The sequence below is a fragment of the Jaculus jaculus genome, chromosome 1 (assembly GCF_020740685.1).
Source record: "Jaculus jaculus isolate mJacJac1 chromosome 1, mJacJac1.mat.Y.cur, whole genome shotgun sequence".
Lineage (NCBI taxonomy): Eukaryota > Metazoa > Chordata > Mammalia > Rodentia > Dipodidae > Jaculus > Jaculus jaculus.
Window position 1 is genome coordinate 120,105,977 of NC_059102.1, and position 26,451 is coordinate 120,132,427.

A 26,451-nucleotide genomic window follows, 5' to 3' on the forward strand; every position below is an offset into this window, starting at 1 on the left:
TGCTTGAAACACCGTCTTCCAACCTTTTACCCTAAGATAATGTCTATCCTTTGTAGAAAGGTGAGTTTCTTGGAGACAACAAATTGTAAATTTTCTTAATTTTAAAGGTAGGGTCTCATATAGCCAAGGCTGACCTTAAACTCATTATAGCTGAGGATGACTTTGAACTACTGATCCTCTTGCTTCCATCTTCCGATTGTTGGGATTACAGGCATGGGCTGCCACACCTGGTTTATGCAGTGTTGGAGGTGTACCCCAAGGCCATGTGCATGCTAGACAACAAGCATGCTACTAATTGAGCAACATGCCCAAACTGCAGGAATTTCTTTGTTAAGGTAAGAAAGAACAAATATGGATAACAGGTATGGATTTGACAACGAGGTGAGGACCTGAGAATTTAATTAGTCCAAGACCTCACACCATTTATGGTAACAATATTTGGGGTTCTTTTGCCTTTTAGGGAGAACATATATGTGTTTTAAAACAGCAACTTCGTAGAGTAACATGGATCTTCTTGAAGGCTATTCAATTCTGTGTTTTTATAACATTCATTCACAATACCAAATATAAGAAAGTATCCAATTTGTATAGTTTATATTATCAATCAAAAGAAACCAGTATTGTCTGGAGAGAGGGCTTAGCGGTTAAGCGCTTGCCTGTGAAGCCTAAGGACCCCGGTTCGAGGCTCGGTTCCCCAGGTCCCACGTTAGCCAGATGCACAAGGGGGCGCACGCGTCTGGAGTTCGTTTGCAGAGACTGGAAGCCCTGGCGCGCCCGTTCTCTCTCTCTCTCTCTATCTGTCTTTCTCTCTGTTTCTGTCGCTCTCAAATAAATAAATAATTAATTAAAAAAGAAGAAACCAGTATTAAGGTGGGCATGGAGCATGCCTGTAATCCCAATACTCAAGAGGCTATACCAGGATTGCAAAATTTGAGGCAAGACTGAGCTACACAGTGAGATCCTGTCTCCAGAGTGTTTCATCATGCAATAGTCAGCAGAAAGAGTAGTTCTATTACTTTAATATATATTTGTAAACCGGGCACGGTGGTGCATGCCTTTAATCCCAGGACTTGGGAAGCAAAGGTAGGAGGATCACCATGAGTTCAAGGCCACCCTGAGACTACATAGTGAATTCCAGGTCAGCCTGGACTAGAGTGAAACCCTACCTCAAAATCTAAAATGTGTGTGTGTGTATGTACGTCAGGGTCTCTTGCCCCTGCAAACAGAATGACAGATGCTTGCACCACTTTTTTTTTTTTCCAGGAAATTAACATCGTGTGTTTATTCTATAACCAAAGTAAGAAAGAAAAATGAATTAGAGGCTAGATGGAAAATTGAAAGGAAAAGTAGTCATAGACACCCACACATTCTAAGACACGCTAGGTGGACCTGCATCCAGCCAGTAAGTGACGCGCCCTGCAGTGGGTGCTGGTGAGTGCTGCATCACTCTTCCTACCACCCTCGGTGTACTCATGTTGCACCACTTTTTTACATCTAGCTTTATGTGAATGGCTAGGGAACAGAAAGGACCCAGGATAGCAGGCTTCGCAAGCAAGTGCCTTTAACCTCTGAGCCATCTCCCCAGCCTCTCCATTACTTTTATTCACCCCTGCTCCCACACAGACCTTCACATATTTGAAGTCAAGGTGCATTAAGACGGAAAGAACACTATGCCTGTTACAGCCTTGCTTATTACAGGTGGGAAACCCTTAGCATGTTAGATAGTTCCTCGGGGTCTTGGTTTTCCTATCTGTTAAATGAGAACACTGGGCTAGATAATTTTCTAAGGCCTTCCACACTCCAACACTGCTTTCACCTAAGAGCACAGTCACCATCTCTCCTCCTCTGATGAAAGAAATCAGACAGCCTGGACTCAAATCCCAACTCAGACACCTCCTAGCCAGCAAGTTCATCTTACCTATGACTCTGTCTTCTCAACAATGGTTAGGATGATAAGAGTTCTTGTGAGGACTACAGGAAGTTATAAACATAAAGACTCAGACCAGGACTGGTACAGAGTAAGGACTCAAAAATGGCAGAATTGAGTAGATGAGCACATTGCTGAGGGTAGAATGGCATTAGAGAGGTCATGGGAAGAGACTGAGTAAAAGAAGGGTCAGGGAAGGGTTAATCGGAATTCAAGATGTTATGAGTAAGCCATATGGAAACCTACTTTTTTGATAATGGCACACCAAGAAGCCAGACTATTACTTGAAAAATTTCAGTGCCAGGGATGGGATACCTTCCAGTGAATTGTTGGCCAGGGAGGTTCCTGATTCCCCCAAAACATTACAGGCCATTGCCAAGGCTCTTGGTTTCCCATGAGAAATAGATAGTAAGACCCTACTGCTGAAGATTCCTCATGCTTGGGCTACAAGGACACTGAAAAATCAAGCTGGAGCTGAGCTGAAAACCTCTTCCGTGTAGACCAGCTGACCAAAAGCTGGTAAAAGCTAAGCTGCATGCAGCCTTATGAAATACAGAAGTCATCAGTAGTGAAAAGAGTGCGCACTACAAGCCTTAACTTTGGCCAGCCAAGCTAAATGAGCAAACAGGTGCTATAGTGGCATGTCTGTTATGGCAGAAACCAATGGCTCTCTAACTGTACTGGAGGCCTGGCCCAAGGGAGGGAATACATGCCTGATAATGAAAACCTAATCAAAAGCCTATGATGGGGAGGAAGTCATGAGTCCTTAGGAGTGTAACACCCACTCTTATCTGGCTAAATGCATATATTATGCTCACCAAACTGCCCTGTAAGCACTTTTATTAATGTTCATACCCATATATTAATGCTACTCTCACTTTTCATTACAGAAGCTTCTCTTTTCAGATGATGGCAACCACTGGGATAACCCAAAAGTCATCACAGTGCTGAGAAGAAGTGATGGAGGAGTGTTCAGCATTGAAACATCTCTATCATGCTCTCCGAGGCTCAGGGTCCATTGTGGAAGAGGTTGTGGAGAGAATGTTGTGAATTTAAAAAGGTATTAAAAAATGTTTGAATTGGGCTGGAGAGGTGACTCAGTGGTTCAGGTGCTTGCCTGCAAAACCTAAGGACCCTGGTTTGATTCCCCAGTATCCATGTAAGTCACATGCACAAGATGGCACATGTGTCTGGAGTTCATTTGTAGTGGCTAGAGACCATGCCCATTCTCTCTATCTGCCCCCACCCCTGATAGATAAAGAAAATTGTTTTTAAGTGTTAGAGTTATTTTAAAATTTTAATTATTGCTACTGTTGTTACTATTACTACAGTCACAAAGTGACAATCCCATCACACGAGGAACAGTAGGGATTCAAGAAGAAATGATCTGCTTGAAAACATGTATGAATATGATTACATCACCCAGCTCAATGGAGCTACTATGATATGCAAAAACAGCGTACTCTGTAAACAGAACACAGAGGCAAATTTTTCTGAACAGATTTGTTCAGTGACATTGCCTTAAAGAGAGAGATCTGCCTTTTTGTTTTGAAGAAGTAATCTAATTTATTACATAAGATATGGACACTATCTACAATGACGTTCCCTTAAGGGGAAAGAAAAAGAATTGAAATATATACTTTCTTCTTACCTTCAACTCTTTGATTCCTGTAAAAATACTGGCAGATGCAGTATCCGTGTCTCCACTGGGTTTACAGTCAGTCACAATCTCAATGACCTTATCCAGTGCCTCTTTCATGCGCTCAAACACTCCTTCTTTGTTTTTATGGGCGGATTCACAGTTGGGATGCCTGAGACATGTCTTCAAAACAGTGCAGTTGTTTTTTTTTATTTTAATTATAATTCTTCTCATAACATATAAAATCTTACGAGAACATGCCATGCTAATAAAAATGGTTCTTTACCCAAATCTCCTGGGTCCCTGGCTCCCCCAGCTGCCTCTCCTCACTAAAGTGGAAGCAGGATGAGTAAAAAGCGATAGCAAGGTTAAGTGAAAAACGCAGAGAGCAAGGCTGTATCTTTATACTTCAACAATAAGTCTACCTCAATTTTCATAGGTCAGGGAACCCTACTGCTTTATCCCAACCAAAACTAGTTTAAGTGCTGCCTTACACATGCAAGAAGTAAAAAGGGATGAAGAGAGGTGACAAAGATGGTGTGGGACTGCAGCTGCATCTTTGACTTTTGAAACAATGATATAAATGAAAACCCCCTCAGAGGGCTGAAGATGAGGGAGCGCTCTATCTGGTCTTGGCCTTCACTGTCCTGGCGCAGAAGTAGATCTTTCAGAAGAAAAGGCGATCCTGAACCAGAGCCTATGAGACTAGCTGATTTAGACCAATTTGTTGGCCAATTGCTGCTTGGAGATACAAGTTCTCCACTCATTATTTTATAAAAGTAGAAAAAGAAGTCAAAGGTATGAATTTCATGAAAAAAAAAAAAAAAGGCTGATTCTGATGCACAGCCCCCACTGTTATTTGGCCAATCCTAACTTGCCCAGCCTTTTCTGGAACACATGCACCATCTCCCCGGGGAACTGGCAGCCGCTGCTGGGCATGATGTATTGTGCCTGACAGGCCTTGATTCACAGCCCCCAGCCCACCCCCTTCTGCTAGGCGGCTGAATCAAAGCGGACTCGTAGATGCACCAGTGTCTGGAGCTGGGCAAGGATTGCTAATGATGACTGAGACCTGACTACTTGGGCCTGGGTTCTAAGGTGCCACTCTCATCTCTTTAAAAATGACGCATTTATCTGGGTGTTCTCATCATTAGTTTACAGCATGAGGAGAAAGAAACCCGTTACCTTGGAAGCTGTGAGAAGCATCATCGTGCCTTTCTCGAGAACTGCCCTCGCTGCCGCCATTCTTGCCTTTTTCTTTTCATCTTTCAAATCCTACAAATAAAGGAAAAGCACCATGTAGTCTAAGATCATATAAGCAACTCTGGTTTGTTTGTTTGTTTGTTTTTTTTCGAGGTCGGGTCTCACTCTGGCCCAGGCTGACCTGGAATTCACTATGTAGTCTGAGGCTGGCATCAAACTCACGGTGATCCTCCTACCTCAGTCTCCTGAGTGCTGGGATTAAGGCATGAACCACCATGTCCAGCAGAAAAAGGAAGAGAGAAAGGGAGAGAGAGAATGGTCCGGCTAGGGCCTCCAGCTACTGTAAATGGTCTCCTGATGCATGCACTACCTTGTACATCCAGCTTTACAGGGATACTGGGGAACCAAACCTGGGTCCTTTGGCTTTGCTGGCAAGCCCCTTAACAACTAAGTCATTTTTCTCTAGCCCAGCAACTTGTTCTTTGTTGTTGTTTATTTTTAAACTATTTACTCAGCCATCACAAAACTAAAAAAATTCAGTAAGACTGTTAAGTGAAGAAAAGAACTGAGGAGAAAGATCTGTAAACTGTCAATTTTCAGGTCTCAATGCAGTCCTACCCTTCAGGCAGTTTCACTCTTCGAGGTTTTGGTTACCAGTAGTCAATGTCTCAGTTTTATTCTGTCTTCTCCCAGCCCTCTAATACTGGAGTACCTTAAAAGCCAGGGCCTTGGTCTCTTTTATTCACTAGTGTGCTCCAAATACCTAGAACACTCCAGTTTGGAGTCCTTATGTGGTGAGGGTCTGTTGGGTAAAATGAAACAAGCTGACAGATAGTTGTTTTCAGCATATTCTGATCATGTTATGGAAGAAAGCATTAGACCTGGCTTTCAAAGACAGAGTCGTAAGCAAATGCCCACCAGGCAAACCCTGCTCTGGACATGCTGTGGTCTTCTACCTCCCTTCACTTCTACCTCCCTATTGGTCTGAACAGCAAGTCAATAGATCCATAAAGAACTTCGAAATTTGAGAACTAAGGCTTTAGAAGCAAATGTAACCACATTTAATCTGCTTGTAGAATTTAAGAAAACTTTGGGAAAGTTTACCATCACTTCAGGCACAGCTGCCTCATGTGTGAAACAGTTAAAGCAATACTTCCTTCATAAGGGTGTTTTGAGAATTAAATGGAATCATGTATAATAAGCAACCAAAACATAATATAGTCAATGCAAATAAAATAAGGTCATGGGCCATCAGTGTTAATCTAATAAGGGAAGAAAAACAGAAATGTGAAAGAAAATTCTCTAAGAATACACATGATGACTCAGTATGTTTAGTTGGGTCCAATTACAGGAGGCAAGTGGCAAGCTTCAGGAAAGAGAAAGTTCTCATGCTGGCCTCCCACACAGGGATGACTGCTCCCAGTGGGAACATAATTAACTGCTATGGGTGTGCAAAAAAGACTATCAATCTACTAGCTGTGCCTGGATCATTTTATAAAAGGCTTTCAAGACCAAGTTAATGGATTCAGTAAGAAAAGATGTTAACTCAAGTGAAGGTAGTATCACACTTCCATCAAAAGAAAAGGTGTGAGCCGAGCACGGTGGTGCATGCCTTTAATCCCAGCACTTGGGAGGCAGAGGAAGGAGGATCACCGTAAGTTCAAGGCTACCCTGAGACTACATAGTGAATTCCAAGTCAGCCTGGGCTACAGTAAGACCCTCCCTCAAACAAAGAAACAAAACAAAAAAGATGTGCATTTATCTGAAGACTTTAAAATGTGGTAATACATACATTTTGTCTATCTCCAGTTAGATGTGCAAATTCCACCATCTCATTCCCAAACTGGCTGAATATTTGGACAAACTCTTGAAAGCTATTCACTTTCTCGAGCCTTTCCATAGTGGCAAGAACCTGCAAAACAGAATGGATTTTGTCATAGGGTGATCAGCCTGGAAGAGACAAATACTTTTTATTATATGGTGATCAGCCTGGAAGAGAGGGAGTCTTCCAAAGCTAAGGAGAAACTAAATCCTAGGGGAAAGCTGAGAAGGAAACACCAAAGAAGACAGAGAAGGGACTGTGTCCAAGAAGCACAACCACTGCAAAAGTTAGAATCATTTCTTAGAAAATGTTTGGATTCTGGGTTGAAGAGAACTGGGATTAGTTGAAAATTAAAAGGAGGTAGAAATTTTTTTAAATGACTAAATATGCAAAAGAAGATATCATTTATGCAACCAAGCCTGAAACCAAGAATGAACAGGATGGACTACTGTCACTGCTAAGGTTGAATATAGTTTAAGCAGGTTCCCACAGATTCCTGGGCTACACACCTGGTCCCCACATATCAAGTGATACGACCTTTAAGAGGTGGGGCCTCCTCAAGGGTAGTTAAGTTACTGGAGGCACTGCCTTCAGAAGTGATAAATGTTGGGCGGAGAGATGGTTTAGTGGTTAAGGCACTTGCTTGCAAAGCCAAAGGACCCGACTTCGATTTCCCATAAGCCAGATGCACAAGGTGGCACATGCATATGGTGTTCATTTGCAGCGAACTGAAGGCCCTGGTGCACCCATTCTCTCCCTCCCTCCCATTCAAATAAAATAAATAATTTTTTTTAAAAAAAGAAGTGATAAGTGTTGCCTACGCCAGACCCCTTGAGAATTGGTTTTATAAAATGACAAGATTGAGACAGGGGTGGGGGCTCATATCTCTAACGAGCCCAGTTAAAGAAGTCAAATGGAAAGCTTCATAAAAGGAAAAGTATTCTTTCTCAGGAGGCAGAGTCAGGAGGATTACCCTGAGTTCAAAGCCAGATTCCCCCCCACAAAAAAATTTTTTTCAAGACCAGATGGACATGATGACTGAGGCAGGAGGATCACAAGCTCCATACCAGCCCAAGTGGAACAGCAAGAGCCAAACAAGACCGGGCCTTTCACGTTCTCCATCTTCCAGCCTGACCTGTGCATGGGATGATGTCTCTCCCATGTCCTCCCACCACGGCTGAACTTGGAACATGAGCCACCAAAAGCATAAGCGAAATAAACCTCTTCTTTATAAAGTGTCCAGCCTTAGGTTTTTTTTTGTTTTTAGTTTTTTTTTTTTATAACAACATACTCATTCAATCTTCAGAGAACTAAGAAAAGCAGTAAGGAATTAAAAAAAAAAAAAAAGCTGGGCGTGGTGGCACACACCTTTAATCCCAGCACTCGAGGCCCCCCCTGAGACAACAGAGTGATTTCCAGGTCAGCTTGAGCTAGAGTAAGACCCTACCTTGAAAAACACCAAGAAAAAAAAAAGTACATACGGGGCTGGAGAGATGGCTTAGTGGTCAAGGCACTTGCCTGTGAAGCCTAAGGATCCATGTTCAACTCCCCAGATCTCACATAAACCAGACACACAAAGTGACACACACATTTGGAGTTTGATTACAATGGCACCAACTCTTACTCCTCTCTCTCTCTCTCTCTCTCTCTCTCTCTCTCTTTCTCTCTCTCTCTCTCTCTCTCTCTCTCTCACACACACACACACACACACTTGCTCTCCCTCATTTAAAAAAAGGCCAGTATGTGGGCTGAAGAGCTGGTTTAGTGATTAAGATGCCTGCCAGCAAAGCCTATGGACCCAGGTCCGATTCCCCAGGCCCCATGTAAGCCAGATGCAAAAGGTGGCACATGCAACTGGAGTTTTTTTTTACAGTAGCTAGAGGCCCTGGTGTGCCCATTCATTCCCTCTCTTTTTCTTTCTGCCTCTTTCTCTCTCTGAAATAAATAAAAATAATTTTTTAAAAGGCCAGTTTGTTGGGTTTGTCTCAAAACAAAAGTACATACAAAAGCTGTCCAGGTTACTGAATCAGAATGGGAGGAAGCAAATGTAACCACATTTAATCTGCACTCTAAGAAAAGTAGAAGGAAGGTCATCTACAGAGTGAAGAGTGGGAAGGAGGAATTAGGATTTCAGAGCAAAACACCATATCGATCAGGAAGGATTGCCTCTGCTGAATAAATTAATTACCAAAAAGCTTCAGGCAGCGAGGAATGAATAGAGCATGAATCTGCAACAGTCAACAGAGAAGGCTCCATTTTCTTGACATATGAAATAAACGTGAATAGATGTGAAAAATAGTTTCCAGTACTTTTTTCTAAAATAACAACTGGATTTTAGTCAGACTGAGATAGGTTATAAAAACACAGATATCCTGTGTTTGCTTATGTTTCGTGAGGATCCGATGACTATTTGGTGTGCCAACCTTCTCCGGTGGCTCAGGAAGCGCAGGCGGCCGTACAGATAAGCAGATTTCCACACTGAGCACAGCCTCTGGTACTGCTGGTCTGACCTCTCCAGTTTCTACTTCTCTTCAGGTTTGTGCTGTTTGGTCCACTCGGCATCCATCTGGGGGTTCTGCGCTCGAGCCCTTCACTAGCTGATGCGCTTGTCTGCCTCCTTGCCTAGGTGGTCATTATCATGGTGCCCTGGGCTCCCAGAGGACCAAGGAGCATGACGAGCACTTAGCAAAGAGACTGCACAAGTCTGGGATGGGAAGAATGTAAAGTCATTCTTTTTTTTTTTTTAAATTTTATTATTTATTTATTTATTTATTTGAGAGAGGGAAAGAGGCGGAGTGAGTGAGAGAGAGACAGAATGGGCGCGCCAGGGCTTCTAGCCACTGCAAACGAACACCGGATGCATGTACCACCTTGTGCATCTAGGTTCTGGGGAATCGAACTGAGGTCCTTTGGCTTTGCAGGCAAGCGCCTTAACTGCTAAGCCATTTCTCCAGGCCCATAAAGTCATTCTTTAGGTTTTGCGGTTTTTCAGAAATATTTAGGGACTCGGGGCATGGAAATTTTGTAACTGTGGAAAATGATATTTTCAGATGATTTGTCTTTAGCTTATAAATTGCTACTCTCTGACATGGAATGCAAAAGTACTGAAAATTCAGTATCTTTATCAACTCGATTTCTGCTGCATCTGTTATCATGGTGCTCAATTTTGGCAGTACACTCCAAGTAATGATTTTCTGAAGAGAAACGTTCTTTGCAGTTAAAAGTTTAGGCCCAGATGTAGTCAGCAATCGGGCTATGGCCCTACCCACTGCTCCCTTGCAGTGCTCTTTTTAATAAATAAATTAATTAATTAAGATAAACTTAGATCCAATAACTTGGGAACAAGAAGTATAGAAGAAACCCTACTTTTAAACTATAGAAATGAACATTATAAACAATTACACTTGACAAGCATTGCCAAATTATCTGGAACTCACCTCCCTCCCTGCAAATATATACAATTTTGAACCACAATGAGAAACAAAAGTATAGCAGCACAAGAACAGTGAGTACCTTATTTCTTGATGTGATTATCTGTTTAATGACTACTCGGTCTGCCAGCAGCAGCACTTTTGTGACTGAAGAGAGAAGCAGTCGAGCGGCCTTTATGACTCCTGTTTTGTCCGTAAACACTGTGATCTGGTTGTGAGGTTCTGCATGACTCAGGTCGGTTACATCTGTCAGGGCTGCGATTGTTTCTCCTAACAAGAAAGAGGGAAAGGATCGTTGGGAACAGGACACAGTAAAAACACTGGCTTTTTTTCTGATCCCGAATATAGCATGCTTGCTGTGCAGGCATGAGGGCCTGACACGGCCTGAGTTTGATTCCCATGTACTCATGTAAACAGCTATGGACATCTGCATCCCCAGTCCTGAGTGGGGGGGTGAAGACCAAGAATAGCTGAGGGGTCTGGAGAGATGGCTTAGTGGTTAAGGTGCTTGCCTGCAAAGCCAAAGGACCCAGGTTGGATTCCCCAGGACCCACGTAAGCCAGATGCACAAGGAGGCCCACACATCTGGAGTTCATTTGCAGTGGATGGAGGCCCTAGAGCATTCATTCTTTCTCTCTCTAATAAATTAAAATAAAACATTAAAATTTTTTTTAAAAAAAGGAGAATAGCTCAGGCCTGCTGGCCACAACAAACAAACAAACAAAAAAGCCAGCAGCTCTGGGTTGAGTGAGAGACTCCACGTCAAGGGAACAGTTGGATGAGCTGACTTGCTCCTCTGGCCCCCTCACGTAAGCACGCAGGTGCACACGCACGCACACCCTACACACATCACATTACACACCACACGTTCTCCACACACAGGTGCCAAAACAACTTAAGTCCACAGCAATGAGCAGCGAGTCCACAGGTGGTGGGGCTGAGGTAGGCCAGAGGTTGGTCACCACAGCCTGAAGGAGCTTGAGTTTGGAAGGAGAACAGAAAGACAAGGCCTTGGGCCCAGCATGTGACATCTTCCGTGACGGAGGAGGTCTGGAAAGGGTTACAGGTGGGCAATAAGCAAGTCTACGTGTTAACCAGCCTGACTTGAGGCTGAGGAAAGTAAACATGACAGAGGCCTCACCCCGAGAGCCCAAGCCCTGGCTGAACCTTGCACTTCTTATGGTAAGACCACTCTAACACAAACACAATCCTCTAGAAAAGAAAATTATCGCCTCCACTCCTATCAAATGTTCTGGTTTTTTATAAATCAATTATTCACCAAAAAACAAAGAAAACATGTGTTTTCCTCAAAGATGAACCCAGGCTATAATATTCTCCAAAACTCTACGAGGTAACAGCAAGATTTAAAAAATAACCATTCAGGCTGGGCTTGGTGGTGCACACCTTTAATCCCAGCACTCAGGAGGCAGAGGTAGGGGGATTGCCTTGAGTTCGAAGCCACCCTGAGACTCCATAGTGAATTCCAGGTCAGCCTGCGCTATAGCGAGACCGTACCTCAGGGGAAAAAAAAAATTCAGTTTTCAAGTTTTAAGTCCTAGATAAATGTGTGTGTCAAATGATTGATCTTTCTCTCAGAAGCTCTATTGCCACTGTTATCTTACATACAGAATAATTTCTTGGCCATTAGGCTAATAATCTGATTACGTAGTGAATCTTAATGGACAGGCCATATAGGGTATGAAACAAGAAAGGTCAGTATTAAGAATGAGCAGTCAGCCGGCCGTGGTGGCACACGCCTTTAATCTCAGCACTTGAGAGGCAGAGGTAGGAGGATTGCTGTGAGTTCGAGGCCACCCTGAGAATACAGAGTGAATTCCAGCTCAGCCTGGGCTAGAGTGAGACCCTACAAAAAAAAAAAAAAAAAAAAAAGAATGAGAAGTCAGGTGGGAGCATTTAAAACTGAATGGAAAAAGCAGGCTTAAAGCCAGGCACATGTTTTAATGTGGGTGAGGGGTAATAAAGATTTCAAGGATGGAAGCCATAGGAATATTAGGAAGAAAGCCATTTGAGAAATACTGAGGAAATAAAATATAAAATTAGTATCTACCTAGTGATAAGAAGAGCAAGCATGAAAAAATGGCTTCAAAATTATGAAGGCATGGGGCCCACACCCTTAACCCCAGCACTTGGGAGGCAGAGGTAGAAGGATCACTGTGAATGCAAGGCTAGCCTGAGCTACAGAGTAAGGTCCAGGTCAACCTCGGCTAGAGTGAGACCCTGCCTCAGAAAAGGAAGAAGTGGTATACTGTCTATATTTATAGAAGTCATCAGTAAAATGGTTTTTAAAATAGAGTTTTAAAAGTCTCTGTGACAGACCAGTCATGGTGGTCCATGCCTTCAATCCCAGCACTGGAGAGGCTAAGGTGAAAAGATCACTGGGACTACAGAGTAAACTGCAGGTCAGACTGAACTAGAGACCCTACCTGAAAACAAACAAACCAAAACCATCTGTTACATAGGCTCCAAAATGTCTCCCAAAGAGCTCCACCTACTGGTATTCCCAGCCTTGTTGCTCTGCTCAAGGCATATAAAGATATGGGCTGGAGAGATGGCTCAGAGGTTAAGGTTCTGTCAGTTCCCCAGTACCCACGGAAAGCCAGATGTACAAAGAGGTACACACATCTGGAGTTCCTTTGCAGTAGCTAGAGGCCCTGGTGGATTCACTCTCTGTCTCTCTTCTATCTCTCTCTCTCTCTCTCCCTGCTTGCAATTAAATAAATAAAAATAAAAGTCTTTTTTTAAAGACTGGCTTAAAAAAAAAAAAAGATTGATATGACAAATGAGTTGCTGGTGAGATGACCAATGACTCCAAAATATTACAGGCTATTGCCATGGCTCTTAGTTGTCCACCAGAACTAGATGACAAGCCCCTAATGTTGAAGACACCATATATTTGGGCTGTAGGACACTAAGAAATCAAGCAGGAGCTGAGCTGAAAGCCTCCTTCCTGTTGACTAGCTGTCATGATGTTGGAAAGAGCTATGCTGCCTAAATAAAGGTCATCAATGGTCTTAGCCAGCAGCATATCCAAGCTCTATGGCTGGCCAACCAGGCCAAATGTGCCAACTGGTGCAATGATGGCATGTCTGTCCTGGGATATGACACTTGCTCCCCAAGAGGGAATTCATACCTGGTACTGAAAACCTACTCAGAAGCCTGTGGCTGGGGCGGTCATAGCCCTAGGGCTGGAAACCACTACTTTTATTTGGCTAAATGGATATAGTATGTCCACCCTTTCACCACTGCAAACAAACTTCAGATGCACGTGCCACTTTCTGCACCTGGATTTACATGGGTACTGGGGAATTGAACCTAGGTTGTTAGGCTTTGCAGGCAAGCGTTTTAACCACTGAGCCATCTCGCCAGCCCCAATGCCCCGTATATTACACTCTTCTTCCTTTTGGTTAGAGAAGCTTCTCTTCATATGGCAGTGAACACTGAGGTGACCCAAAACTCATCAAAGTGATGAGAAGTAACAGTGGAGTGTTCAGCTCTACAACCTCTCTGTCTCACACTCCACGGCTTGGGGACCACTGAGGAAGAGGTGGCAGAAAGAATGCAAAGCCAAAGGAAGGGGAGGAGTGCTCTGCAATGTTGTCTTCTAGACACAAGGAGGCCATGGCACTCACGGCCTGGCCCTACCGACACAAGACCTGCACAGAAGGAGAGGAAAAAACCATGGCATCAAAACTGAAGAGGGAGCAATTATAAAGAAGAGGAGACTCAGTGGAGAGGGAGGGAGATAGGGGAAGGGGAGCTAGGAGGGTGGTGGGAAAGGATTATGATCGCGAAATATTGTCTAGATGTATAGAAGTCGTCAATGAAAGCTTTAAAAAGAAGATTGCTGTGGCAGAAATGAGGGTATGTTGCTTTTGAAATCAGACTCTCAAAACTCAAGGCAATCATCTTGTCTCTTTCTGGGAAAAGCCAGCTGCCAGGTCACAGGCAGCCCTTACTTCAAAGAGACGCACACGGTGAAGACCAGCCAGCGAGGAAGCGAAGCCTGCCAACGCCGCGAGGCAGCTCGCAAGCAGGTCCTGCAGGCAGTGAGGCCTCCAGATAACGGAGGCTCAGCTGACGCCGATGCGACCTCCTCAGATGCACTGTCCCGGCCCCACCCGGAGAAGCCGCTTCCTGAGTCCTGACCCTCAGAAACCGTGAGGGATAAAAGTTTGCGATTTTATCCAGCTAGCTTGAGGTTAATCTCTGACAAAGCAAGACGAAGTTTTATATTACAAAGTTTTGATGGCAAAATATACAAAGAACAAAAGTGCTTGGAACTAAACCTTCATGCGCACAGAAGGCGGCGGCAGCAGGAAGAAATGTATCAGTTTGCATTTGGTCAGCAGTAGCTGAAAAAATAAAATGTTTCCTCTGGAAAATGTTCATTTTTTTTTTTTTTCCTGTAACTCTTGACCCCCCACCAATGCTGCAGGCGCCTGTGCAGATGGTGATGCAAGGAAGCAGGGGCCAGCAGCACTTAGTGGTCAGCCCCAGCAGCACGGTCAAATGCTCCCAGCTGTCCCAGAGCTGTTCCGAGTGAAACTGGTGCACCAGGGCCTCCAGCCACTGCAAACCAACTCCAGACACTTGCGCCACCTGGTGCGTCTGGCTTGAGTGAGTAGCGGGGAATCGAACCTGCATCCTTAGGCTTTCCAAAAAAAGCATCATAACCACTAAGCCATCTCTCCAGCCCACCATTTATAATAAGCAGCTAGCTACTACTGTGCCGTAAAGAGAAAACCCAAAGGCACTCAAACAAAAATGATTATTGAACTTCCATGAAAAGATATAAATCTTGTCTGGTAGCCAAGTGAAAAGTAAATGCAATGCAAGAGTTGAGTAAAAAGAAAATAAAAAGCAATAGTTATGAGACTAGTATTTGTTGAACACTTCCTATGTATTAAATGCATGCCTGTGTTATATCAAGATACCTCAAAACACACTGATAGCTCCGTTTTATCAACGGGAGCAGGGCTTGTCCAATGTCTCTCTGCTACCAAGTAGAGGAGGTAAGGCTGAGACAGAGGCAGTTAACCCTGAATCTTCATTTCTCTTACCACTATATTGCATTCATCCCCTTGTAGGAATGCTAAATGTCAGAGGAAAAGAGAGCGAACAGGAGCTATGCCAGGAACATTTTAGGGTGCTTTACGTTAAATCTTAAATAATATGTACATGTGTGGACGGATGGGTATCACAGTTAGAAAACTTCAGGAGGTGCATGGTACCTAGTCTCTTCCCGGAGTGACCACAGGAGGAAGTTCTCTTGGAGCAAAGGAGCACTTGAACCTGAACAAGAAGAGATGACACTGGGCCTGGTGAGACCTCAAGGCAGAGACCTGGGCTCACAAGACCCCAGAGAACTACGCAGTGCTGGAGCTTGCCAGCCTCCCTGTCCCTCTCCCACCTGCACAGAACATACTGGCATACTACTAAGCTAACACAGCACAGGACTCATGCTGTCCTTTCATTAAAAATGCCCTCCTCAATCTGGGCATGGTGGCGCATGCCTTTAATCCCAACTCTCAGGAGGCAGAGGTAGGAGGATTGCCTTGAGTTCAAGGCCACCCTGAGACACCATAGTGAATTCCAGGTCAGCTTGGGCTACAGTGAGACCCTACCTCAAAAAAACAAACAAACAAAAAAATGCCCTCCTCTACCCAGGAGTGGTGGCGCACACCTTTAATCCCAGTACTTGGGAGGCAGAGTAGGAGGATTGCTGTGAGTTCAAGGCCACCCTGAGACTACATAGTGAATTCCAGGTCAGCCTGGACCAGAGTGAGACCATACCTCGAAAAACAAAACAAAAAAAGTCCCCTCCTCTGAAGGGATGCCTTAGCAGTTAAGGCACTTGCCTACAAAGCCAAAGGACCCACGTTCAATTCCCCCAGGGCCCACATAAACCAATCTACAAGGTGGCACATGTATCTGGAGTTAGTTTGCAGTGGCTGAAGACCTTGGTGCACACATTCTCTCTCCCTCAAACATAAAATAAGTCAAAATTTTTAAAAAGTTTAAAGAAAAGGGCTGGAGGGATGGCTTAGCAATTAAGGCGTTTGCCTGCAAAACCAAAGGACCCAGGTTCAATTCCCCAGGACCCACATTAGCCAGACGCACAAGGGGGTGCATGTGTCTGGAGTTCGTTTGCAGTGGCTAGAGGTCCTGGTGCACCCATTCTCTCTCTTACCTCCCTCCCTCTTTCTCTATCAAATAAGTAAATAAAAATAAAAAATGATATTTAAAAAAAGTTTTTAAAAAATCCCTTCCTCTTGCTTTTAGAAAGGGCTGAACTAGAAAATACTCACATGAAGAGCAGCTACACTTTCTGCACACTGTCCCCTGATCATGTGACCTCTATTGTATAGGCACCCACATGATAATTTGGTGCCAGGAGAAAAAAATTCTCTCTTCTCTTACAAGCTGGTTTGTTTCCTTTCAGCCAACAATGAGAATTATATGGCTCTTTGTTTCTCACATTTTTCTCTTGCCTACCAGGAAGTACAAAGATAAATTTCACCCTTAATTAAAATAATCATGCTTGTCAGAAGTTTAGTATATTTTCTCTTATTTTAATGGATTCACTTTACATACTTTTTATTATAATCTATTTCTTTTTTCATTTTATTATTTTTTTATTAGTTTTATATTCAGCAAATACAGGCAGTTTGGCACCATTATTATTAGGCTCATCCATGTCCTACCGCCTCCCCATTCCTCCTTGTTGATGTAAATGGGTCGTGCATTGTGGAGTTAGCCCACAGTTATGGATAAGATAAATGTCTCTGCATATCATGACCCAACATGAGGCTCTGACATTCTTTCCGCCTCCTCGTCCACAAAATTTCCCTGAGCCATGTTGGGTTCATTTTTGGTCTGCTTCAGTGATGAGGTGTTGGGGGCCTCTGAGGCTCTGGCTCTCTGATTTGGTAGGAGCTGATTTTTCTCTGTGTTGGTCTCCTTCCCCTTTGTGCTGGTATCTGGTTCATCAGGAAAACAGCACCCTTGTTTGTTTCACCAATTTTCCTTAGTTTCATCCAGGTATGATGGGGTGGTTCTCTCCTTAGGATCTGCATCTATTATTTATTTATTTATTTAATTTTGGTTTTTCAAGGTAGGGTCTCACTCTAGTCCAGGCTGACCTGGAATTCACTATGTAGTTTCAATGTGGCCTCAAACTCATGGCACCTACCTCTGCCTCTAGAAAGCTGGGATTAAAGGGGTGTGCCACCATGTCCAGCTTATTTTTTATTTAAGTGAGAGAGGGAAAAAGAGAAATGGACAAAGAACGGGTGCACCAGAGCATCTAACCAATGCAAATTAATTCCAGATGCATGCACCACTTTGTGCGTCTGGCTTTACATGGGTACTGGGGAATCGAACTTAGGTCCTTTGGACTTGCAGGCAAGTGCCTTAACCACTAAGCCATCTTTCCATCCCTCTTATATAACCTGTTTCAAATCCTTTCTTTAAAAGAAAAAAAATAAGAATTATCAACAAACTAAGTCTGTCTTTTCTATTCTCTTCCCTAACACCTACTCGGTAATTCAGCACTGGCTAAAACTTAAGACCCAACCCAGAGTCATCCCTTTCCCTTAGCTTACAACTCCCTTTATCTATTAATCATTTTAAGGAGTGTGCCGTTATGCTGTGTCTCTTCCTGTTCTTTTTTTGGGGGGAGGAGGGTTTCGAGGTAGGGTCTCACTCCAGCCCTGGCTGACCTGAAATTCACTATGCAGTCTCAGGATGGCTTCAAAATCTCAGCGACCCTCCTACCTCTGCCTTCTGAGTGCTGGGATTAAAGGCGTGCGCCACTCCCCCCCCCATCCACCCCCCCCCCCCCCCCCCGCTTCTTCCTATTCTTATAACTTGACTTCACTTTCTCTCTAGCTATTTATCGTCTATTTTTTGGTTGTGTATGTGTGTGTATACAACATGGTTTGTATATGCGTGTGTGTGTGCTCTTGCAGCCCATGAGCTTGCCTGTCCGGCAGTCAGATGTCCTGTTCCATCACTTCCTAGTCTTTGACTTATTCATTTATTATTCATTTGCAGATAGAGAGAGTAACGGGCACGTTAGGGCCTCTAGCCACCGCAGACAAACTCCAGACACACGGGCCACTTTGTGCATCTGGCTTTACGCTGGTGCTAGGGAAGCGAACCCAGGTTCCTGGTCTTCGCAGACCAGCGCCTTAACTGCTGAGCTAGCTCTCTAGCCCTTTCCCACCTATTCTTAGTTGAGCTGGAATCTCTTATACAAGAGGTTGTTTTTCACAATCCTGGGTAATTCCCTGGTCTCTGCTACCACTGTATAACTGGGCACATGTGCCATGGCCAGCTGTGGGATCTAGAGATTCAAGATTGGTCAGTTTCAGCCGCCCGCCCCCCCAGGCCCTCATGCTTGAGCAGGAAGCACACTTAACTGCACAGCCATCTCTCCAGCCCAGCTATTTGTATTATGTTTCCATGTTAATTTCTCTGCCTTCACTCTCAACTCTCTCAACCTGCCTTCCTTTATTCATTATTGCAGAGCTTTCTAACACAAAGCCATCTTTCATCTGGCTCAAATTCCTCAATGACTCTTTCCTACAGATAATTTTTAAAACATATTTTATTTATTTGCCCCTAGAGAGACAGACAGAAGGGAGATAGACAGAGACAGAGAGAAAATGGGCACCCCAGAGCCTCTAGCCACTGCAAAGGAACGCTTCATGCATGTGCCATTACATGGGTACTGGGAAGTTGAACCCAGGTTGTTAGGCTTTGCAGGCAAGTGCCCTAACTGCTAAGCCATCTCTCCAGCCCTACAGATAATATTTTACTGAAGTCATTTATGTAACAAGATTGTGTGTGTCTGACTGATCCATACTCATTCATATTGTACCTACTCCCTTCTTCCTCAAGACTCAAAACTCACCTGCTCCTCACTCAAGGCTGCTCATCTCAGGAAATGACATCACTATTTACGAGCTGTCCATACCCCCAAACCTTCATATTATCCATGACTCCTCTTTCTGTCACATCTCCCTTTCCAACAAACCCTATCAGCACTACCAAATGACAATACAGCCAAGTGCTACTTGCTTGCAGCCCTCAACGCCACCACATAGCCACCAACTGTCACCTGGGTGGCCTCCTAACTGCTCTCTCTGCTTCCATGGGTCTATCCTTAAACATTACACTCTATAGGAGCTGCCAGTTACCTTTCTAAAATACAAAATGAAAGTTTGTCACTGTCAGGCACACAATCTTGTCATTGCTTAGGAACCCATACCTATGCTCTCTCTTCTTACCAGGCAAGCCCTTCCCTACATATCCACACAGCTGGGGTCCCGTACGCATGCAGTCTCTGTTCCAATATTCTTTCCTTACAGGGCCTTTCTAATTCTCCGTCTCAGTAGCTCTCAACTATCTGATCCCTCATGAAACAGTCAACAGTGTCTGGAGATGTTTTGGTTGTCATATGGAGGAGAGAGAAGAGAGGACCCACCAGCTCTGGTAGTTGAACCTAGGGACACTGTTAAGACACTCTACAACCGCATGACAGCCCCTCACAACAAAGAGTTGTCCAGCCAACAAGGCCAGTAGGGTCAAAGTTAAGAAACAGCACCTCCCTTGCTCTTCTAACCTCTCTGTGATTCATTTCTTCATATTCACAACCATCACCCGCTATTCCACCCTTGCTTATTCATCGGTTTGTGCCGTGTCTCCTTCACAAGAACACAAGCAAGCTTCATAAGGCTGAAATGGTTTGGGTTGAACTGGACATGGCTATGCCCTCACAGCCGAGAGGAATGTCAGCACTCAGCAGACATGGCCGGCACTCAAGAGACACTTGGGGAAAGACTAGATGTGTAGACAATACTTCAGTGAAGCCAAACTACCTGTCTCTCTCAATACACTTCGGGTTCTGAAATACCTCTGTGAGCAGCTGTGGGGAACTGCAGCATCAGGAAACTGGAAGTGGCAATGATTTGCCGGCTGGAAAAGGATTGCATCTGCTATGGTTTTTCCCGTTCCCTCCATGTTGGGAGACCAGTTAACATGCTCCAGGAGGGCAGAGAACAGGCCTCCCACTTTTCTCTTCTCTCCACGGTCAGAGCAGATGGTAAAGATGGCATACCACAACTCTGTGTTCTAGAGTTAGGACTTGTGCCAAAAGAAATTCAATAATCCTGAAAGCCAACCCCGGCCTTTAATGATCTAGGAGATCTTAACTGAAAATAAGCGAAAATTATTTTGTGGAAATGTGGCTCAGCGGTAGAGGGCTTGCTTCACACACACAAGGCCCTGGGTTCAATCCCCATCACTGCAAAAAAAAAAAAAAAAAGCTCAAGTTTTGCAAGGTATGGTGGCACACACCTGTAACTCCAGTACTTGGTAGGAGGAGGCAAGGTCACCTCAAGTTCAAGACTAGCCTGGTCTATATACACAGCAAGTTTTAAGACAGGCAAAGCTACATAGTGAGACTGTCTCAAAAAAAAAAAAAAATTAAATTTGATTTTAAATTGATTTGATTTTAAAAATAATTTATCATGTCCAAAGTAATAAAATTGGTATAAATAGCCTCTAAATTACCCACAGCTGGGCTTGGTAATACATACCAATACTGTGAGCACTTGGGAGGCTAAGTCTGGAGAACCCCCTTGAGTTTGAGGCCAGCCTGAGCTATGTAGTGGGACCTTGTGTCAAAAAAAAGCAAATAACAGGGATGGAGAGATTCTTAGTGGTTAAGGCACTTGCCTGCAAAGCTAAAGGACACAGATTCAGTTCTCCAGGATCCATGTAAAGCCAGATGCACAAGGTGGCACATGCGTCTGGAGTTGGTTTGCAGTGGCTAGAGGCCCCTGTGTACCCATTCTCTCTCTCTCAAATAAATAAAAAATATTTTTTAAAAAAGCAAATAACAGGGCTGGAGAGATTGCTGAGTGGTTAAAGCACATGCCTGCAAAACCTAAGGACCCAGGTTCAATTCTCCAGGTCCCATGTAAGCCAGATACACATGGTGGCACATGCATCTGGAGTTCATTTACAGTGGCCAGAGGCCCTGGTGCACCCATTCTCACTCTCTCTCCCTCCCTCTCTCTGTCTCTAATAAAGAAAGAAAAATAAATCTTTTATTAAAAAAGCAAATAATAATAACTATAATAATAACAACATATCCACATACCTGCTTGCTTAGCTTCAATACAGGCAATGTTTATTTCTTCTTTCAAATCCCAGTTTTCATTGGCTATTGCTTCTCCAACTTTAACAAATCTTCCAACAGCCAAATTGACGGCTTGTCCTACACGTTGAATTGCTTGCAGAGTTTTATCAGACTTTTTGGTATTATCTTTATGATTAATGAGTGTGGTGATCTAAAAATAAGATAAAGTCATCTTGTTTAGATTTTATCTAAATACTTTAAAAAAATGATGCACCACTAATAAGAAAAGTAGGTCCAATATACTGGTCTAGCCCAAGAGAATCCATCAATAGATTAAGATGTTGCAATGCACGGACAACCAGCAAAACCTGCACCATTTCTCAGGACAATGCTTCTATTAATTGTGATTGCAAGTTCATCTGAGGGCAGTTATCTGGGACATACAGTTCCAGAACTCTCCAGATTCTCCAACAAATCTTACAGCATGAGGACAGCAGCGGGCACATCCCTGATTCATAGAACCCACAGAAAACCAAAGAAAGTTCACGTGTACTTCCCCCTGAGCTGCTGTGAGGGTAAAGTCAACACAGGTCATTGCATTCCGCTCCGTGTCTCCCACAGCATGATTAGACTTGAGCCATACATGTGTACAGAATTTACTAGATGTCCTACAGTAAGCAGTGGAGCCTGCTTTCAACCTACGTTTGGTTATACAAACAGTAAAGTAAGTGAAATACCAACCAAGAATTGTATCATTTGGCTCGATGCCTTGAAATAAAACATGAAAGGTGACATGAAAAGTATCTTAGAAAGCTAAGACCTGCACATGCCGACATGCAAGGAAAAAAAAAATGTTACCTGAAAAACAGATCCCAGGCTGGGGGAGATGACTCAGTGGTTACAGGTGCTTGCTTGCAAAGCCTAACTCTAACTCCCTGAGTTCAATGCCCCATTACATTACCCACATAAACCAGACACTCAGAGTCGGGCATTTGTCTGGTGTTCCTTTTCAGTGGCAGGAGGCCCTGATACTCTCTCTCATAAATATTTTTTAAATAAAACATAAATCCCAACCAATAAATGTATGTTGAATTTAACTTTGAAATAATTTCTGTGGTATGTTAATGAAGACCAGAATAGAGAATAAGAGAAGATGAAGAAAGTACTGTGTAACAAGCACTCTGTAAGATAAGTTATTCACAGCTTAGACTTAATAGAAGGACTAATTAACCTTGCTGAGTGTGGTGGCGCACACCTTTAATCCCAGGACTCAGGAGGCAGAGGTAGGAGGATTGCCATGAGTTCGAGGCCACCCTGAGAATACATAGTGAATTCCAGGTTGGCCTGTACCAGAGCGAGACCCTACCTTGAAAAAAAACAAAACAAACAAACAAAAAAGGCCTAAGCCTGAGTCCTGGCTTTGCCATGTTCAGCTAAGTGACACAGAGAAGCGTATTGACACCCCCTGAAATTTCTTCATCCACAATGCTATTTTTCAATGAGATTTTAGTATCTATTAGATGTCAAGTCCTCAGGATGCATGAGTGAGTAAGGCACATACAATCCTACCTCCACTGTTTACAGTCTACTAGAGTAACTGTAATTCAGTAACACAAAATGCATGTCATAGACCAAATAAGGGTTGAGAGAATAATTAAATGGCAATGAATGACAAATAGAAGGCCCGTGCTTTCATGGAACCTGTACTCTATTGGGGAAACACAGCAGTCACATAAATAAACAAATGGAACTTTAACAAATGCTCTGCAAAATGCCAAAGGTCTACTGTGGTGGTTTGAATAGAATAGATGCTCCCCAATATATTCAGTTGTTTATTTGTTTGTAGTTTGCATCTGCAGCCACCTGGCTAGAGGCAGTGTCACTGGGTGGATCTTAAGGTGTAGTGGTGGGTTTCAGATTTTATCTAAAGATATGCAAAGTGTGCTGTGTGGCCTTAGGCTTGTACTTCTCTCTCTGCTTGGGCCTGTGAAGGCAGGCCAGCTTCTCCTGCCATTATGGAACTTCCCCTGGATCTATAAGGTTCAGTAAATCCCTTCCTCCATAACTGTGCCTGGTCTGGAAGTTTATCTCAGTGAACCCGAATCCATCTGCTACATCTGCTATCATTTAAAGTAGCCATGGTGCTATGTGAAATTGGCTGAACTTCTTTCTGTGAGGAAGTGATTATTCAGCTGAGGTGAAATGACAGCAAATAGGCTGGCAACACCTGGTGATAAAATATGCCAGGGAGGGCTGGAGAGATGGCTTAGTGGTTAAGGCATTTGCCTGCAAAGCCAAAGGATCCCAGTTCAATTCTCCAGGACCCACGTAAGCCAGATGCACAAGGGGGCTCATGCATCTGGAGTTCCTTTGCTGTGGCTGGAAGCCCTGGCGCACCCATTCATTCCCCCCGCCACCCTTTCTCTCTCTAAAATAAAAAATATATATTTTTTAAAAATATGCCAAGGAGTGAAAACTGAGGAGGCTGGTGCCTTCGGGGATGAGCCTGTCCTGTCAAGGAATGAGATGTGACCAGCAGTAGTCAAAGTCCAGTGAGTGAGGAAGGAAAGTGTAAAATCAACATCAAAGTTATATATGCACGGGAACTAGCATGGAAGGCTGTGAACTGAAGTCAAGCATGTTTTCTTTTTAATTTTTTTGTTCATTTTTTATTTATTTGAGAGCGACAGAACGAGAAAGGCAGATAGTGAGAGAGAGAGAGAGAATGGGCATGCCAGGGCCTCCAGCCACTGCAAACGAACTCCAGACGTGTGTGCCCCCTTGTGCACCTGGCTAACGTGGGTCCTGGGGAAATCGAGCCTCGAACTGGGGTCCTTAGGCTTCACAGGCAAGTGCTTAACCGCTAAGCCATCTCTCCAACACCAAGCATGTTTTGAGCTGAGTATCTGTAACCCCAACACTCAGAAGGCTGGAATTCAATAGTTCCAGGACAGCTTGGGTTACATAGTGAGATCCTACCTCAAAAAGCTTTATTCTAAAGCCAGGTGTGGTGGTGCATGCCTTTAATCCCAGCACTCAGGAGGCAGAGGTAGGAGGATTGCTATGAGTTCAAGGCCACCCTAAGACTACACAATAAATTCCAGGTCAGCCTGGGCTACAGCAAGACCCTATCTCAAAAAAATTAAAGCTTTATTCTATTTATGCTATAGAAAGCCACCGAAAAGTTTGTATACAGGACCATGATATAATCCCTGTGGTGGCTTGATAACATACTCATAAATTCTTTCATACTCTCTCTTCAGGACTTGAAACCTTGTTTCAGTACCCATAAATAAAAACTGGACTCACTTTACTGTGCAGAAGACAGTCATGGAATACTGCTGAGAGGAAATTGTGGACAGACTATAAATTCCATCTCACCTCTCTTTGGAATGGATGGAGAAAGCCAGCTGACTGTCATGGAGCTGTCCCACACAGGGCCCCCCGCTGAGGAGCCCCACAAGGTAAGAACCCTATGCCTCTGCCAACAAGTAGTGAGGGGCTGAGGCTCCATGACAGTAAACTATGGCAGGCCCAGCTGAACATCTGGATTTCATTTTCATGGAGGACCTTAAGCCAGAACCATTAGTTGTACCATCCAGAATTCTTGGCTCAGAGAAACTGTCCTATGTATTTGTGACTCAAGGCACTGTCTGTGGTAATTTGTTCTTTATCAATAGATAAGCAATACAGATTTTATTTTAGTACCAGGGTCTGAAGGAATGCTGTAACACAACATAAAATTTGCAAGTGGTTCTGAAACCAGGCTGTGGACATTGACTGGACTTTGAGGGGTGAGTCAAAGCTATAAGAATATTGGGGGAACTGCAGAAGCATGATAACTTTTGCAAAGCCATCTTAGCCAGTTTGGACTGCCATAATAAAGTATCTCCAACAGGGTAATTTATAGGAATTCTCTGCTTCCAGTGCTGGCAAGTGCAAGTTCAGGGTTCTACATCCCTCAGTGTGTTTTGAGGGCCAGGTCCTCACAGGTAGACCTTCAGGGTCTTCACGCAGAGATGGGGCAAACAGTCTCCCCTGTTCTCTACTGTAAGGCACTAGTGTCGGTCATGACCTGATCACCCCACTACTAACATGAGAGTTGGGTTCCAACTGAAGGATTCAAAAGGATCATCCACCGTAGCAGAAGCAGGAATGAAAGTTTAAACGAAGGTGAAAAAATTCTCACTGAAAATTAGAGGAAAAGGGGCCTTTATAATGTAGTGGTGAAAAGTCACTTGCAGTGATAAGGAAAGCACAAAATGCATCAATCAACTAGGTGATGACTTACCAAAGGCAATTTGAAGAGAGTCTGAAGGTGCTAGTTGGTCTCTTTTTTTTTTAATTTTATTTATTTATTTGAGAGACAGACAGAGAGAGAGAGAGAGGGGCACCAAGACCTCTAGCCAATGCAAACAAACTCCAGATGCATGTGCCACTTTGGACATCTGGCTTACATGGATACTGGGGAATCGAACCTGGGTACTTAGGCTCTGCAGACAAGTGCCTTAATCACTAAGCCATCTCTCCACCCCTATCTGGTCTCTTGCTGTGCTTGCAGTGAAATGTAAGAATAGAGAGAAGTTAAAGAAAACACAGATTAGACTAGACCAAAACTTTTATTTTTTTTAAAGAAAAATTCCAGGCCACATAGCACACCATATTAAAATTAAAAATAAGAAAAACAAAACAAAACAAAAAAACAAAAATAAAATTAAAAATGACTCCTAGAAAGCCGGGTGCGGTGGCACACGCCTTTAATCCCAGCACTCAGGAGGCAGAGTTAGGAGGATCGCCATGAGTGCAAGGTCACCCTGAGACTACATAGCGAATTCCAGGTCAGCCTGGACTAGCGTGAGACCCTACCTTGAAAAACCAAAAAAAAAAAAAAAAAAAGGACTCCCAGGGCTGGAGAGATGGCTCAGTGGTTAAAGTGCTTTCCTTTAAAGCCTAACAATCCAAGTCGGTAGGTTTTGCAGGCCCATTTTAAATATGGAGCCATCTCTCTAGCCTCAGAGTGCAACTTTTGCAGACAAATCATAAAGCCACTGCTCTTTGATATAAATCACTCTACGGAAGCCAGTTGAGATGTCATGAAGACATTGGCCAGCCACTAGAAAGGCTCCCAGGAAGAACTGAGCCTTGTGACTAATAGCTTCTTATGGATAAGAAAACCAATGCTAAAAAGATGCTCACTGAAAATCACATAGCTGGCTGGAGAGACGACTCAGTTAAGGGCACTTGTTTACAAAGCCTGAG

General features: G+C 43.7%; 1 protein-coding gene across 1 annotated transcript in view; it reads right to left on the reverse strand.

The window, feature by feature from the left end:
- Ctnnal1 (catenin alpha like 1) overlaps positions 1–26,451 on the reverse strand; it is an 87,448-nt gene that overhangs the window by 46,388 nt on the left and 14,609 nt on the right. Inside the window, exons 2-6 of the mRNA XM_045141889.1 lie at positions 21,214–21,403; positions 10,105–10,292; positions 6,562–6,681; positions 4,752–4,841; positions 3,579–3,749 (exon numbers count right to left, since the gene is read on the reverse strand). Of these exons, the coding sequence (XP_044997824.1) occupies positions 3,579–3,749; positions 4,752–4,841; positions 6,562–6,681; positions 10,105–10,292; positions 21,214–21,403 (759 nt within the window). The remainder of the gene's footprint in view (positions 1–3,578; positions 3,750–4,751; positions 4,842–6,561; positions 6,682–10,104; positions 10,293–21,213; positions 21,404–26,451) is intronic.